This window comes from Mixophyes fleayi, chromosome 9, assembly GCF_038048845.1.
Source record: "Mixophyes fleayi isolate aMixFle1 chromosome 9, aMixFle1.hap1, whole genome shotgun sequence".
Classification (NCBI taxonomy): domain Eukaryota; kingdom Metazoa; phylum Chordata; class Amphibia; order Anura; family Limnodynastidae; genus Mixophyes; species Mixophyes fleayi.
Window position 1 is genome coordinate 22,063,471 of NC_134410.1, and position 17,740 is coordinate 22,081,210.

The 17,740-nt window shown below is 40.3% G+C and overlaps 1 protein-coding gene across 9 annotated transcripts in view; it reads right to left on the minus strand.

Annotated features, from left to right (window-relative positions):
- LOC142102190 (calpain-2 catalytic subunit-like) overlaps nt 1–17,740 on the minus strand; it is a 113,728-nt gene that overhangs the window by 10,795 nt on the left and 85,193 nt on the right. For all 9 annotated transcript variants that reach the window (XM_075186894.1, XM_075186896.1, XM_075186893.1 and 6 more), the window contains 7 exons: nt 14,988–15,057; nt 10,262–10,380; nt 8,387–8,520; nt 6,086–6,254; nt 5,309–5,392; nt 3,252–3,337; nt 18–92 (listed from right to left, as the gene is read on the minus strand). In XM_075186894.1, the coding sequence (XP_075042995.1) occupies nt 18–92; nt 3,252–3,337; nt 5,309–5,392; nt 6,086–6,254; nt 8,387–8,520; nt 10,262–10,380; nt 14,988–15,021 (701 nt within the window). In that variant the 5' untranslated portion in view covers nt 15,022–15,057. The remainder of the gene's footprint in view (nt 1–17; nt 93–3,251; nt 3,338–5,308; nt 5,393–6,085; nt 6,255–8,386; nt 8,521–10,261; nt 10,381–14,987; nt 15,058–17,740) is intronic.

The following is a 17,740-nucleotide window of genomic DNA, read 5'->3' on the forward strand; positions in this document are numbered from 1 at the left end:
AGACTGTAATGTCTCACCAGAATTCACCATCTTCGCCTCTCACTTGAAGTTTCTCCGAAAGTGATTTGTCCAGAAGTGACCACATGGGGGAGCTATAAGCAAAGCGAAAACATTACATGTCAGTATACCTCCAATCTGTCTGAAAAGACCTTGTGAAAAGGATCATTATTACATAATACCAGTGTATTGTTAACCTTTCATCTGCCTTCTATAAATAAGCATATAGTTATGTTGTTTCTAACCTATCAACTTATGAGCTGGAGCTCTCAGAATAGTTTGGAAACACAGGCATGCAATTATATGTCACCCTTCTGCTCGAATCTTTGCTGGAGATGTAGACAAGAAGTGTGTTCAACAACACTTATCTGGTGGTGACTGTGCCCAGTTATTAAACACTGTTGGACAAACATCATAGGTCTTTATAAAGTGTGAAGATTACACTAGAGGGGGTGGATCCACTCACACCCCATACACATACTAAATATAAGAAAACACTGACACTACAAGTGCTGAATGTGACCAAAGTCCTGATTCCTAAATACTGCAAATCTCTACTTCTGAATGGAAAACCAAAATTGACCAAAATATGACAACTAGAGCTGGGCATGCATATGAAGGGGTTAAAATACACCACCAGTATAATGATTTTTTTAATATCTGGTTATTGGAAGCTCGGTGTTCCGGAGAAGGGCGGGTTCACCATATACAATCAACCCCCCTCCTTGATTTACCCCATTGTACGTCTTTCCCTTCCTTTCCAGCATCTGAAACGCGTCTGGCTAAAGACTAAGGCCCTCATTTAGAGAGTGACGCATTTTGTACTTGGAACGTATATAAAAAGCGCAGACTTTGTACAATGTCTATACTTAGCCCTGCGATAGCATAGGGATGCTGATGGCAGTGTTAGTGATATATAATAGTGTAATGAAGTTTCATATACATAAGAGGGAATAGTGTCTTAACAGTGTAATAAATGCGGATGTTGCGTTTTCCATATAAAATGTAATTAAATACAAACACACCCACACATCTGTGGTTTCCTACTTTCAAAATCAAATGGTATCTTCTGTTTTGCATTTGTTCAAATGGAAATGGCAATTAAGTAAAGGAAAAAGACGGCAGCGACGTTATATAATATAGCCACGATGCTAATAGATTTAGTATTGGATGGATCAATATGCAAGCAGTCAACCAGCAGACAGTGTTTCTGATGGTGATCATCATCATTGTGTATTTTTGCATCAGCCCTGCAGTACATGTAAGAGATAAACCTCCTAAGAGGTGTACCTGGGGATGCATCTATGTCTAATTATGTTGTACCTCCAGGGGGCGTGCTACATGTACCTGTACGTGCCCCTACTGTGCTCAACTAACGCTCTTGGCGTAACAGGCGCAAATCTAAAAACTGACGTACTTTGACTCTGAATGAGACCACAAGAGAGCAGAGGGCAATAAATAACACTAGACTATCTGGATACTTGTGAGAGGAACATATAGATATCTTTTAAAACTTTTCAAGGATAAAGTGAATAATGAATTGGATAGTTCTTGTATAATTGTGGGGAGTAAGGCCTAATCATAACTGCAGTATAAATATGTTATATCAAATAAATCCATTGATAAATTGATCTACTAAAGTGTAAAATGTGAAGTCAGAGGGTCTGGTGTGTGGTTACCTGATGCTTCTGCCCACCTCTATGTTAAAAGATAACAGCAACACTTTCAGAGAAAGCTGAGTAGCTTCAAAGGCCCCTGGGGTGAGCTACAACCTGACATAGGAGAGAGACTTTAAGGAGCCATTCACAGCTTGTGGTCTTACACAAGGATGATGGATTGTTGTATCTTATATAGACAAAAATAAATCAGTTTCCAAAATGCAATAAAATCAATAAAATTAGTGATCAAACACATATTCCTCAATAGCATGATGAAGGGCAGCCCATATGTCAAATAGAGCATTCTGTCACACAGAGACGTTCAGGAAATTAATATAAGCGCAACTAATACTCTGTACCTAGGCCTGTTTGGTATCAATAGATTGGGAAATTCATAGTTAATCTATTAATAATAAAATTGGATATGTGTGACACTCCACTGGAAAATTAGGTCACACAGTAGAATTGGGTAGTAAATCAGGCAACATGCAAATGGTGGTTGTAAACAGTGTCACCGACCACAACCCCTGGAGGTGGGGTAAGGTGTAAAGGTGTCTTTAAAAACTGAGACCAGTTACAAGAAATTGTCAGTCTCTTGGGAAATCAATCATCATTGATAAGCTGTCCATCTTCAAAAGCCAATTTTACTGTCTGTAAGTTATACTCTGAACTTAATCCCTTTATTTTAAATCTGTTTTGCTTGCGTATGTATGTCAATTGTTTATTAATTGTTTTTATAACCTGTAACTTTTTGTATATTAAATCTAAAAATTAATAAGTGATGTCCTTATTGCTCTGAACAAATTTACTGCCTGTTTAGAAGAGAGAGCTGGGTTAACTCTTTACATACCAGTGTGTGCAGTGTTAACTGTTTAGCTACCAAAGTACAGAGTGTGTGCAATTGGTTAATTAAGCCATAGGTTTGCTATGGGCCTTATACGTAGCTGGTGGCAGTTGCGGAGAAGTGTGAAAGCGTGTGTCTGTGTTGGGAAAGGGACCAGCTAAATCTGTGGCCTGAGAGAGAGGTGAGTGTGAGGTTTAGGCTGAAATCCTGCATGTTTCTTTACAGTAAGCTTCCAAGTCACAGAGGGCGGTTTGTGACTGGTAAACATAGTCAGGGGAGCTTTCCTGTCAAAATAGAGGTGATATATTTTTTGACTGAGTGAATATATGATAAGATATTAAATGAGCCAGTGGCTAGGGGTAGCTATTCCTGACAATGCTCTTTGTAGTAGAGCCCCCCTAGTAACTGTTGTTTAACCTCCTTGCTGTACTCCACATATTACTGACATATACAGTACATGACATAACTGATGCTCATTACACAGTTTGAAAAGACAATAATATGGGCTCCCCACCACCTCACTACAGTAAAACACAGCAGCACCTACAACCACTGTTTACTTTTCTACTTTGTGGAAACAATATTGCAGCTGTCTAGTTGACCATTCTTGCAGACAAGCTGATAAGTTTACATTTTTGGTTTTAAAGAAGGCATTAAAAATGAACAGCACTGTTTGCAAATCTTCTATCAGTTGGGTTAATGTAAATAAGGCAGACAGTAGACCCATCAATGTAATTTTCCTGCACACTCACTCGTCACTCCAGCGTCCATTCCATTCCACTTTCCCCCATGGATTCCGCAGTCGAAGTAACGGGATTCTGCGCCCGTTATACTCTACCTGGAAAACGTCACAACAAATGAGCAGATTATTAGTGCCTCAGATTTTCATTTCTGTTACTTGATTTTCTTATAATCTCTCCTATACACAGCTTTGATTACTATTGTTGACTTTTAACCTATGTTAGTATTATAGTACTTGTTTTATATAAATCCATCTCTACACAGCCATTCCATTTTAAAGTAATCCAAGTATAAAGCATTGATCAAACACTGTCCTCTGAGCATGGCTGCTCATAGGAGGGAAATACATGTCACGGGGCCCGTGATAGGGTCCCATGGCTATTACCATAATTATAATCTTTTGGGATGCAGAAGAAAACAATCATGCAGCTCCTGAAAGGCCCGAAGCGCCATGTGTCACAAACACGTTGTCATGGTGACAGTCATGTGCTGTGCAGCTTGGTCATGACCGCTGCACCATCCCACCACTGACATATACTCCTACTACTTAATGTAGTTCCTATACAATTGTTTTTTTTATAGTGCTATAAAAAACAAATCTACAGTCTACAGCTGATCGCCTGACCTGCAGTAACATGGAATACCCAGGGTATTCTTTCAAAGTTAACCCCTTGAAAAGGCAGAGGCGAAACGCGTGTTGGGCGGGCGGCAGTGTCTTGTACACAGCCGTCAGAGACCTCTCTGCAGTGATTAAAACATCCATTACACATATCTGGTATGAATGAGAGACAAATACTAAATACAAATACTTCTGCAGAAAAAGGATAAAACGGACAATTTTGATTGAAATCACTATAAGCAGCTCGAAAAATACGGGCTGAATCACAATTCTTAGTCTGGAAGATATGAATATTGCAGATAGCTCGGGATGATATAGATTCCACTCTATCTCCGGACATATATAAAAGAACTATCCCAAGGCTTAATCTCTGCATATCTTAACATCTTAATATCTGACTGTCTCAACCAGAAGGAGATACTAATGTAACAGCTTAAGAAAAGCTGTTCTCAAACTAGATACATTATGGTAAACATAGAATGAATATTAGTCTGGAGGACATGAATACAATTTAAGTTCTCGGTAGAGTAAATACATCTTTCCTGAGGCATGATAGGACTGTAATAAATTATAGACGAATAAAACAGTCACAACATGATGGACTGAAAGAATATAGGATTTAATACCAACTATTTTCATGGCATCTAAAATCCCAACATAATTTAAATATAGGGCTAGCCTAGGTAACTGACAGTCTAAACAGGAGAATTCTGAACGAGATGCTCCTGTACCAATAAATTAATTAATGGACAATTAACAAGTAAAATGAATAACTTGAATCACTACAGCAAAGAGGTCTCATTGTTGTCGAATCACAACATGTTAAACACTTTTTCAATCTATTATCACTTCTCTCTATTATTTTTAATATATTTCGCTGGTGGTAATTATGTACATGGTAGTAAAACATTGTTAGGCAATTGTAATAAAGAGTTATGTTTTTATCATATATAGATAACAATTAAAGGTGAATTGTAGAATGCCCCCATTATAAGAGAACGCTTCTTCTTCCAAAGACTGTGGGCCTCAGTCATTAAGGAAAGTAAGGCAAAAAAAAAGGAGTGAATGTTCTCTGGGACAAACCATGTTACAATGCAAGGGGTGGAAATTAGTTTATTACTTTGCACATAAGTTAAATACTGCCTGTTTTTTCTTGTAGCACACAAATACTTAATAGCTTTATTTTTACACTGAAATTTAAAGTTGATCTAAGACATGCCCTACCCCAACTATTAATCTGCCATCACATTTTAAATTTACCTCCCCCTCCAATGCAACATGGCTTTGCCCAGGTGCAAAGTTACTGCTTTTTTATACTTTGCTCTCCTTAATTAATCAGACCCGTAGTGTTGAGGACATGTAGTGAGCAGGTAAATGACAGCCGTGAGGAGAGGTTGCAGGTAAGACAATCATGTAGTATACAGTGTAGCAGGATATACGACATATTACCTCTGCGACGCCTATGATGGAGTATGCGTGGCCTTTCACCAATCCTTCTGTGGTCCTCATCTCACTCTCCTGCTGGCTCAGAACCTGGACAACAGTTGTAATTCACATCATTATTTTTTTGATGGACCCTCTAACACTTCAACTTAATCCATTGAAACTGAGAAGCGATCAGTTACAGGTCTATCATCACATATCTTCAGACCACATGCAGCCTAATGGATGGGGTCTCCCTAACAACGTCTGATATGGAAATGGCACTACGGTTGACATAATCTAAATGCCTAGGTCACAGTTAGAGTACGTCATTGGAGACCCTCTATATGTCTCTCAGGAAAGATACTTGTTTTGTTCTTCATTTGTTAATTCAGTATTAATAAAATAAGTGATTTGGTTCCCTGCATATATTGTAATAGATGAAGGAGATAACTCTTTAATCTTCACGTACTTCAACCCCACGTAACACTATACCTCCCAATGGTCCTGATTTTGGAGGGACAGCCCGATTTGTGTACTCAAAACAGGCGTGGCTTAACAGGAAAGTGGGCGGAGTTTGACTAAATTTGCTCATCTTGGGGTGGTGTTTGTCCAAAACTGGGATGGGGCTTATTTGTGTCCTGCTTTCAGGATTTTGAAACGTTGGTTATCACTACAGCTACTGCAGCAAGAACCACCTCATATTTTCCTACGATAAGTTTCCTAATGCCAGCGCCCCCAGGTGTCAGACACTAGTATTACACAAGGATGATATTTCCACCACTTCTTGTAGAGTCTTCTTACATTGATTGAGGCTCCCATCAGTGACCTTTTCTCCACGGCCGCCTGGATGACCTTGTAAAGGTTTGGAGGGGGAGTTTTAAGGTCCACGCTTTCGTCCACTCCTCCCGTGAAATCCACAAAGGCTTCATTCACCCAGCCTCCATTCAGAGCCTCATAGGACCCATTCAATCTGAGGATAGACACAACTCTATTAGGCATTTATCTCTCTTTACATGTTATTCTCTTGTGTGATGTATCTTTTTTTTTTCCTTCCTTTAGTTAATTCTTGATAAAAATATACATAGAAAAAAATGTCAGTAATAAAATGAACGGTTCACTCAGAAACGAGTCAGATATAAATGTCAGGACGTTCATTTAGTGTCTTGGAAGAATACAAATTTGATAAATTAGTCAGAAATCGAAAATTATCTTCTCACTTTACTCACTTCCTTAATAATGACCCAAAAACAGGAGAATGTTTGGGAAATCAGGAGCAAAGGAAAAAGCTGTAATATTTATAGCAGCCAATGAAATTATAACAGAAAGCAAGTAATTTAGATTCAGTTTAGACCCCCATCAAAGTTCTAAACTGTATTGGTGACATACAGTACATGAAAACTGTGGTGTTGCCTATAGCAACCAATTAGACGTTTTCTCTCATTCTCTTAACTATAAAATGAAAACTTTCCCATCATGGAAACTACACTAACTCTTACTCACTCCCTTATAATCTCTCACTGTGATTACAGCAACCTCCTCATCCCTGTTTCCACCTCATTACTCTATCCTCAATGTTGCTGCCCGCTTTATTTTCCTCTCCCGCCACTCTATCCCTGTTGTCCCTCTCTGCCAGTCGCTACAGTGGCCTACAGAATTACTTTTCGACTCCTCACCCTCACCTTCAAAGCCTGCAGCCAATCCCCCACATCTCCAACCTCATCTCTACCCACACTCCTCCCTTCCTCACTGTTTATCCCTTTCCACTACAATCTTCTGGACTTTGGCCAGGCTGCTCCACACTTGTGGGACATCTCCCGATCTCCCATGCCTTATCAGCTTAGCCTCTACTCTCCAAGGCTTCATGTGTGCCCTTAAAACTCATTTCTTTCTTCAAGCCTATCAGCCCTCCTCAGAGTTCCTTGTAGCTTCTTTGCTGCCGCTATCACTCCCCCACTCGGTGTCACCCTATCGGTGTCTTCCCCTTCCCATTAGGAAGGCCCTCTTTCCTTGTGTCCTCCTTCTATTATTCCATCACTCTGTGTGCCTCTAGGCCTGCTTCCCTAGCCCTGTAGTCATGAGACCAGGCCTACTTCACGTTGGACGTTACCATCACTCTTACTTACTGTCCCGTAAATAACTTAATCTGCATTACCAATCTGTTAACTAGTTTGTGCTGCGGTTTCCTCCCACATGTCAAAGACATACTAGTAGGTTAATTGGCTGCTACCAAATTGACCTTAGTCTCTCTCTGTCTCTGTCTGTGTGTGTATGTTAGGGAATTTAGACTGTAAGCTCCAATGGGGCAGGGACTTATGTGAGTTCTGTGTACAGCGCTGCGGAATTAGTGGCGCTATATAAATAGCTGGTAATTATGATGAATTAGTTGAGGTCTGTTCTTTGTATTGTAATTTTTTTGGTTTTAGGTGATCTTTTTCTAATGTATTATGTAGTGTGCTATGGATTGTTGCTGTCTGTGTATTGTATAGCACTGTCAATTTCATGTACAGACCTTTTCTGGTGACTTATAAATAAAATATAATAATAATAATAATAATAATAATAATTATAACTAAAGTCTGAATGGTTGCTGTTGGCATCACCACGATTTTCCTATGCAACATTTTTCATAGTTCCCCACAAGGTATTTAAACTCTATTTGCATTTAAGCAAAGCTGGAAATGTTCTCCTATAATCATCTCTACATGGCTTTGTTGATAAATGTCTGAAAATCGTTTCTGAGCATAAAGATATGATAGAATTAGCTATTAATTATTAAATGTCATCCCCATCGCCTAACAAAGAACAATATAATTTATATACTAAAAAGTAAGATTGTCTGTATGTCCCAGTGATCTCGGACTGGTCCACGTTGCACCAACAAATAACGATGAAACATTTTGGGGTATATTTACTAAACTGCGGGTTTGAAAAAGTGGAGATGTTGCCTACAGCAACCAATCAGAGTCTAGTTATCATTTATTTAGTACATTCTACAAACTGACAGCTAGAATCTGATTGGTTGCTATAGGCAACATCTCCATTTTTTCAAACCCGCAGTTTAGTAAATCTAGCCCTTGGTCTTTCCGAGCACCTGTCACTAACTTGGCATAAGCCTTTTCCAGTAGAGCCGGCCAGAATTCATTCTTCTGCGCGGAAGTGACAAACACGAGCTCTCCGTCCTTTGTGGGCAGACGGTCGTCGACCACAACATCCACCCACAACCCGTACTGCCAGAACTGGAAGACACAACATACAGCAGATGTTACAGGTGGTGATAGCATTGGTCATGGATCACTGAAAATCTATTGTTTAAAAAAGTTTAAAGATGATTTTAGTAACATCAACAGCAGAGCTCCATACTTGTCTGGTCCACTAAGCATGTCACTGGAGCACAAGAGTCCTAGAACAGGCTGAGCCATTAAACATACAAAACTGAATTGCAATTCCCCAGGACCCATTCATAAGATCTGGACTATGCCTTACACCACCTACTCTCAATGAAAAAACACATTTTTAAAAATGTTAATATTTTTCAAAGGTGAAGGTGGAATACCTTATAAGCATTCTATTTCTGTTTATGAATAGTAATAGTAGTTTTAAAGCAACAGCTATCAGCATCATAACAGATCGCCACTGTTTTCCCATTAAACACAGAAAAGTTTTCAAAAGTTACAGATCCCAAAGTGGTGGTAATTGTATTAACCATCCTGAAAATTCCGACAGGTTTCAGTCCTGACGTCAGCGCGACTTACATCAATGTTAATTTAAAGCGGCAATGTCTGTTTTTACAGCTAGCCTGCGGGGTCCAGACATTGCCGCTTTAAATTAACATTGATGTAAGTCGCGCTGACGTCAAACTGAAGTGGCGGAGTCCCGTGTCTTCGGAATGACTGCCTGTCAGCATGCCGCTTCCATCGGAGATCTGGAGCTTCGGTGTTCAGGTAAGTCTGCTTATATTATATTAGTTTTTGTCAGAACTCAGCTTTTTTTTTGTAGGACTAAAGCCTGTCGGAATTTTCAGGGTCGTAAATACGTACCCAACCCATCACAAAGTACCACAGTATTCATAATATGTCATTAAAATGACCTTTACTAAGATATGGATGAAAGTGGAATGCCGAAACTGCAACTATATTATACTAACGTAGCCAGGGCCTGATTAATGGTTCAGGCCTATCTAGGCTAATACGCTCATAGCCCCTCACCTTTCGTGCTAGGCTAATTCGCAGTAGGTGAAAATGGACTTGTTTTTAATTTAAAATCCAGCTTCACAGCTCTTCCAATGAATGTTCCCATGTTTTTGAAACTCAACTCCCCTTAGCTCTTAAGAGAATCACAACAAACTGCAGAACAGCGGTATGAACGAGCGCTACTAAGGGTGACGATGTGAAGGGGGAGGGGCTGTCTCACCTACACCTGTCACCGCCCTCGTCTCTACTGCTTACTTATTCTCAATCAGCCGCCCATGGATGACTCATCGTCTTCAGCTTTTACCATGGGAATATATCAGGCTTAATACTACATTTTTCTTTCATGTTTTCTTTTTTTTTTTGATGAACAACTATTCGCTTACAAAGTAAGCCCCGCCCCTGCACAGTTAAGCACAAACTCCGCCCGCAAATGTACATATTTTGGCAAAACTCGACCCATTTTCCAATTAAACTCCACCCCTTCTAACCACTCCATTAATCGGGATGTCCTGCCAAGATAGGGACAGTTGGGACATAGGCATGCCTGGCCACAAGCATTTCCTTAGGATGGTGTCACACTGGCTCTTTGGACGTCACCCCTCACTCTGATTAAGTCAATTAATTGAAGCAAATAGTGCTGCCAATGAGAGCTCTCGCTGTATAACATCAGTCATTTGGATTTAATGATATGATTCCCTCCCCCCTTCTTGTAAACTTCCTTTGTACAACATGTATTGTTAGAAATAACTCTCATTCAGACAGAACTACCCTTGTCAAACAGTCTCACCTGAAAATGGAATATTCCAGCATATTCCTTGTCAAAACTGCCCTGGGGAGGAACCACGCGCTTCATAAGAAGCGGGTAAAGAGTCAGGGATGCTGCAGCAGCCAGAAACCAGCAGTTACCTGAGAGCAGAAACACAACCATTATATAACTTATTATACACTATATTATCAGACTGCTCACATCAATGTCAGATCAACAACCCTTAATCACAGGGGCTGCTCACCCCTCACCTAGGGGTAAATGTATCAAGCTGAGAGTTTTCCGGCGGGTTTGGAAAACCAATCAGATTCTAGCTATCATTTATTTAGTACATTCTACAAAATGACAGCTAGAATCTGATTGGTTGCTATAGGCAACATCTCCACTTTTCAAACCCACCGGAAAATTCTCAGCTTGATACATTTACCCCCTGGTGTGAATCTGACAGCATTACTACAATATAAATTCAGTCTGAATGTTATTACCAGTTTGTGGAAGAATCCTATGAATAAAAATTAGGTAAATATTTTATTGTTTTCTGTTAGAATGACAATATTCTTATAGGTATTGTGCTACAGTTACGTTTCCATAAGTATGGCTTTGTGCGTCCCACAGATATTCTATAAAATAACTTAAGAATACAGTTTTTGTCCTAATTTTGTTTTCGTTAGAAGAGACCACTCGCCAAAACATGTTTGATTTTCCAGGACGATTGAACACTAATTAATTGGGGACAATATTATTGTATTATATTATGGGGAAATATAATATATAATTAGATTAACTGGGAAATGCTATTTGATTTCTAATGGGGGCAATAATTATTTATGATGCACACATGTGGCATTATATAGTGCCCCTATGACATAATAATACAATAATACTTCCCCTGTATAGTATAATGAAAAAAAAAAAATTGTAAAAAAATTGTCTTTTTCCTGGCGGTTTTGATGGCAGTTTAGCTGTTTTCAATCCGCCACAGACCTTTAATATCGCAGCCTCAAACCGACCTATAGTAAATGCGGCGGTTCAGAGCACTAAACTGCTGGCGATGTGCGACGGTGTAAAACCGCCACCAAACATGATTTTTAGTAAGTTTACCCCTGATCCTCCTATCAGGTAGCTTTTTGGCAACACATCTTTGAAATTAATTTATCAACATGTCTATTCTATACATTTGCTTTAGCAAAATCATACTCACTTTACATATGTTTCAGTTTTGATGTTGATAAGATGATGGAATCATTATCTTAGTTTTATAGAATGTCTAGCCCAGAAATCACTTTAAAATACAGTTTTTATCACATTGATGTCCCAGTCCCTTATTTATTTTACAACATCAATGTATTATTTGTTTATTCGTCTTTGTAGAACACTCCCTATGCATTGGTGTATGATCTTTTTATCTTTGCAGTGATATATTCCATGTGTAACTACTAATGTACACACAGTATGAAGGTCTGTCAGCATTGTGAATGATACCTGTTCGTGAATATATTAGTTCTGCACAACGGGGAATATTTAGAAAAACTGTTCTACAAATAACTGTGTAGAAAAAGTGGTGTTACCCATAGCAGGTATGATAAGTTTGCATTTATCCTCTAAACTGTACCATGAAAAGTGAATCTTAGGGGTAAATGTATCAAGCTGCGAGTTTCTGGCGGGTTTGAAAAGTGGAGATGTTGCCTATAGCAACCAATCAGATTCTAGTTATCATTAATTTAGTACATTCTACAAAATAATATCTAGAATCCGATTGGTTGCTATAGGCAACATCTCCACATTTCAAACCCGCCAGAAACTAGGAGCTTGATACATTTACCCCTTAGAATCTGATTGGTTGCTAACAGCAATGCCTCCATTTCTAAATAGATAGTTAAAAAGTTTTCATAAATATCCATCAATGTCTTGTCCCCATTACACTGATCAGATTATTTCTCAATCAGTAATTACCCAGTTATACAGCAAAAATCATTAGAATATAGTGAATGTGAGAATCTTGCATGCAGAAAAAGAGGGATTTTGTGGTCAATACTGAAAAATAGGGACATTACCAGAGACAAATTCTTATCAACTGTGAATGATCCGGAAAATCAGGGACTGCTGGCAACAATGTATTCAGCCCATCCATTCACTAGGAATTACTGATATTTGTGAGGCATGAGGCACAAAGTGCTTCATGCCTCTGTGATGTGATGATTCCTAATGAAGACATAGTAGAGTTGCCAGAAAGGTACAGCTCAAATGTAGTGGAAAGCAAGGTATAAATTAGCATTAAAAGGATATATTTAATGCACAGAACCAAAATGTGTAAATACTAGTGTATGAGTTATTTCAAAAGAAAAGTAACTATTGTACTAAGCCAATTTGGATGACTCCAGTGTAATGCAAAGCCCATATAGATAACTTGTGACCTTTACAGTACAATGCAGAGCTTTTTATGATACGCCCCTCCTATAAAATGCAGAATTCATTTTGGATATCCTATCCCCCAGTACAATGCAAATTGTATTATGATGATCACCTTCCCAGTGCAATGCTTTGTTTATTCTAGTTTTCCATTTGCCCCGTATCACTATTACAGTACACCCCCAGTGCAATGCGGAGGTTACAATATTGGTAACAGTTCTAATCTTTCCCTGCTCCCAGAACAATGTAGAAAGTAGTCTATTTGGGTGCAAGGTGGCAGCCCTCATTTCAGACTCATTAATACACCAAAAATTACTATTTTAAGATGTAGCTGACCTTTAAGGACTGAATATGTTTATAAAATAACAAAGCACAAATTAAGGACAAAGCTAATTCTGGTTTGTAACTATAAGATGCTGTATGGGCTGTAGAACTCAAATGGGGGGTATTTATAAAAAAAAAAACCAGAAGGTGGTATAACTTCTTGTTTGTGCCGTGGCGCAACCTGGGGTGGAAAGAGAGAGAGAGAGGGGGGGGGGGGGGTGTATAGAGAACACAGATACAGATATGGTACCAACAATATAATTTGGTGCTTGTGGGTAAGCAGTAGATTAAGCTCGTTTTGCTGATGTGGGTCTATAGCTCTTTGCCCTGTTTACAGCTCTAATGCGGTGTATATTGTGGTGGTTGTGGTACCTTCTGTATGGGATGTGTCTATAGCTCTGCGGTGGTGGTGGGTAGGGGTGTCTATAGCTCTTGGTTGTTTAAAGCTCAAAATAGAGGGCAGTAGAGGTGTGACTGCCTCTAGTGGTGTTGGTGTGTGTTAGTTGGTGCTGAGATGTTTTCTTGTTTAAAGCTCTTGGGTGTTATATCGCTCTCTGTGTGTAATATGCTAAGGCTATATGTCCTTTTGAAGTGGGTAATGTATATTGATGTGCGGGTGTATGTAGGTGCTTACTCTTGCTTAAATAGCTCTTATAAGAGCAGTTTTGGTGGTTGTCAGCCGATCTTGCTGTCCCGTGGGTAGGCGCTGTAGTTAGAATGAATTGTAGCGTGTGCCGAGCGGTCGTGTGGCTGTGGCCGAGCGTATGGCGGCCGCCGGACTTCCGGTGTTGGTGGAGCGCACTGTGCGTTCCACTGCGGACTGGATCTCTCGTGTCCCTCTGCTTATACCTTTGTTTTTTGAGAGTTGGGCGAGTGATGTTGCGGCGGAGTTTCCAGGAGCAGAATTGAGTTCTCAGGGAGTCTTTCACACCCCGTGCGCTCCACCAACACCGGAAGTCCGGCGGCCGCCATACGCATGCGCACTAGGTGAACCAGGAGAACCCGCTCGGCCACAGCCACACGACCGCTCGGCACACGCTACAATTCACTCTAACTACAGCGCCTACCCACGGGACAGCAAGATCGGCTGACAACCACCAAAACTGCTCTTATAAGAGCTATTTAAGCAAGAGTAAGCACCTACATACACCCGCACATCAATATACATTACCCACTTCAAAAGGACATATAGCCTTAGCATATTACACACAGAAAGCGATATAACACCCAAGAGCTTTAAACAAGAAAACATCTCAGCACCAACTAACACACACCAACACCACTAGAGGCAGTCACACCTCTACTGCCCTCTATTTTGAGCTTTAAACAACCAAGAGCTATAGACACCCCTACCCACCACCACCGCAGAGCTATAGACACATCCCATACAGAAGGTACCACAACCACCACAATATACACCACATTAGAGCTGTAAACAGGGCAAAGAGCTATAGACCCACATCAGCAAAACGAGCTTAATCTACTGCTTACCCACAAGCACCAAATTATATTGTTGGTACCATATCTGTATCTGTGTTCTCTATACACCCCCCTTCCCCCCTCTCTCTCTCTCTTTCCACCCCAGGTTGCGCCACGGCACAAAGAAGAAGATAAACAACAAGTTCGGTAACTGGAACACCCGAAGATTCTGTAACGGCAGCACCAATCCCAAAGACACTCCCGTCAAGCGCAGACGACCAAGGTAAGCTCCCCAAAAAGAGCCCCTACCACCTAATCCAGAAGGTGGTATAACAACTAATCATATTATATCATCATCATCATTTATTTATATAGCTCCGCTAATTCCGCAGCGCTGTACAGAGATCTCACTCACATCAGTCCCTGCCCCATCGGGCGTCTAGAGAGATGGAATGATAGTCCGAGTAATAGTACAAACAGCAGAACTATGGGGTTGGTGGTAAAAGTTTGTGGATTGATATATTCTTAAGGAAAATTGTATGTGATGTTACCGGTTGTGTGGTGATCACGTCAGACACATTACTGTGGAACTTACCCAGCTGTCCCTGGCAAATATCCGTCCATTTCATATCTTCACAGATGAACTGAGGACTCTGGCAGATCTCCTAGGACAGACAGACAGACAGACAGGATAAGGGGGTTAATCATAAAACACTATATCACCCAAATTCTCAGAAATTAACGTTATCACCTTAGAATTAGTAATGGTGACACACCAAACATTTCTATCCTATGCGAGCACCTTCCATGTAGAAGTCTGGTGGGATTCCCTCTCTTGTCACGTGACCCTTACCATATTCACTTGAACAAACAGGAATAGGAGCTGCCGTCTTCAAATCTCCGCAAGTGCCAACCAGGTGTCAACAGGGAGTTTGACTTTGAAATGTCACCTGATTGGTCAAGTGCCCCGAAGATCTAAACCTTGCATGTCTACTCTGTTATGGGACAGTCCACTGAATAGTTACCTGGTCAGTGCTGGCAATGAAAATGTTATTTTCTTTCTCTAAAGGTGTTCTGAGACTGCGTATGCAACTGGTTCTAGTACAAACTTAGTTAGAAGTTAGCCATGCATAGTTTGGAATATATACCCACAGCACAGATATATCATGATTAATCGGCATAGATACTCAAACCAAATACTGCTAATTGTAGTAGAGGAAGTAAATAAACTAGACAGGGTCAGGTATGGTGTCCCACCAAACCCCCACCTCAGAACAAAAGATATAGGTTGCCGTTGTAGCTGATTAAGTTTAGATGGGTAGTGACACGTGGGACTTGTGTAAATTTTAGTATACATGATGGGTGATGAGTTATTGGAAATTGCAGTAGAAAAACCTCTTCTATTTTAATGTGGAGGAAGAAGCTACATTCGGGATGGAGGATGTGGGGAACGTAGAGCGACCAAGCCAAGTGTCATCAGCAGCGACCAGGCCCAAGTCCACAAGAAGAAGGGTAGTGCAGAAAAGACTCCAGGACAGATCCTGTAGGTCTGCCCAGGGCTAAGGGCCAATCAATGATGGAACAATGTTCCAGTTCTGCAGTGTGTACACACTCAGGACCGTCAGTGTCCATAGATCTCTATGGAGTGTACAGAGTCACAATCTTTTCAGTCAATGGTTATGACAGATGAAGAGCACAGATCTGTTTACCTTTGCATTCTAGCTGGTCTAGTGTGCAATATGATGTAGCACATGCCCTTGTGTTTCAAACTCCCATTGTCCCATAGATTGTAAGCTTGGGTTCTCCTACCTCTCTGTCTGTATGTCCTACCTAGTATTGTTTTATTAATGTTTGTTCCCAATTGTAAAGCGCTACAGAATTTGCTGGCGCTATATAAATAAATTTTGATGATGATGATGATCTGTAGATAAATCATGTAAAACGTGTATAGTGTGTACACATAAATCAGCATGCTGGTCGGAGCTTTTTTTTCCCCAGTAGTTCGTAAAATCGTTACTGATATGGGGATATGTACCAAGCTGAGAGTTTTCCGGCTGGTTTGAAAAGTGGAGATGTTGCCTATAGCAACCAATCAGATTCTAGCTATCATTTTGTACAATGTGCTAAATAAAAGATAGCTAGAATCTAATTGGTTGTTCAAACCCGCCGGAAAACTCTCAGCTTGGTACATTTACCCCATGGCATCAAGAGAAAATTTCTGTAGTGTGTACCCAGCCCAACTGGCAGGATGCCTATCTACAGGTTGCCACTGACAAGGTTAGGAAATAAGGGAGCTGGGCCGTGGAGGTTTTCATTTGTTCATGGGCTGTTGAGACCATTAAACATGTTGACAAGGATTATTTAGAGAGGACAGTGTGCACTTGTCTGTGGTAGTCCTGGATATATTTTGCAACATCCAGGGAGCACTTAAGGGGTTTTAGAAAAATAGGCCACAGCATATAGCAGCAAAGGCAGACCTCAAAGAATCAAATCCAGATACAACCTCTCTTGTATGAATATTATATGAATATTGAGGGAATGGAGTTTGGGAGCGGCCTAGCGCTTTACAGTTTTAGGCATGCCCTTGGGGGACATGGCGCGTCTGCAATGTGATGCAACCACCCCCCGAAGTTACAAGGTCATGCTCCCTTATCAGAGGGGGGTGTCCTTGTCCTGATTTTAAAACATAGAATGTTGGGAGCTATGTGTAAAGTCACAAAAGCATTAATAATTGAATATGACCACAAATAAAATAATTATTTTAGCCCATTTCGATTAATGGTATAGCAGGGCCGTATATAATATACAATTAAGTAACACTTACATTCTGATTGTGTCTGTGGGAAGCATATGGTGTTAGAGGAACTTCTAAGTCTGTACAAGTTAGTGTTTGATCCCTCATAAAACTCTGCGTGAACGTTTCCCAACCGTCTGCATTTTTCGCAGCATATGTTTGTAATGGAAGTGTTGCGCCTTTTATAGTCAAGACAAAAACTTTACTAAGTTGTGTCCTTGATTGTGTAAACAAACTGGAAAGTCTTTTGTAGAGAATAACTGACCCTTGATTGTTAATCCTTTGAGTGCCAGAGTGCTGTGTGTTAACCCTATGACCGCTGAACAGGAGAGTGTGAGATTGTGTTCTTCTAACCTTCGTGGGCGGCCAATACATCTAGGTTACAGCATGGTGTTAGAGTGTGGGAGCGATGTCACTCAATTGCATTACCTGTGTTAAAGGTGAATAAGAGATTGAGTGCTGAAAGTGATTTAACCCTTGCAGCTACACTCAACCCCATGTGTAGAGTATGTAGGTGACACTTCAGTTAAATCCCGTGGTTTCTGCTTCTGTTT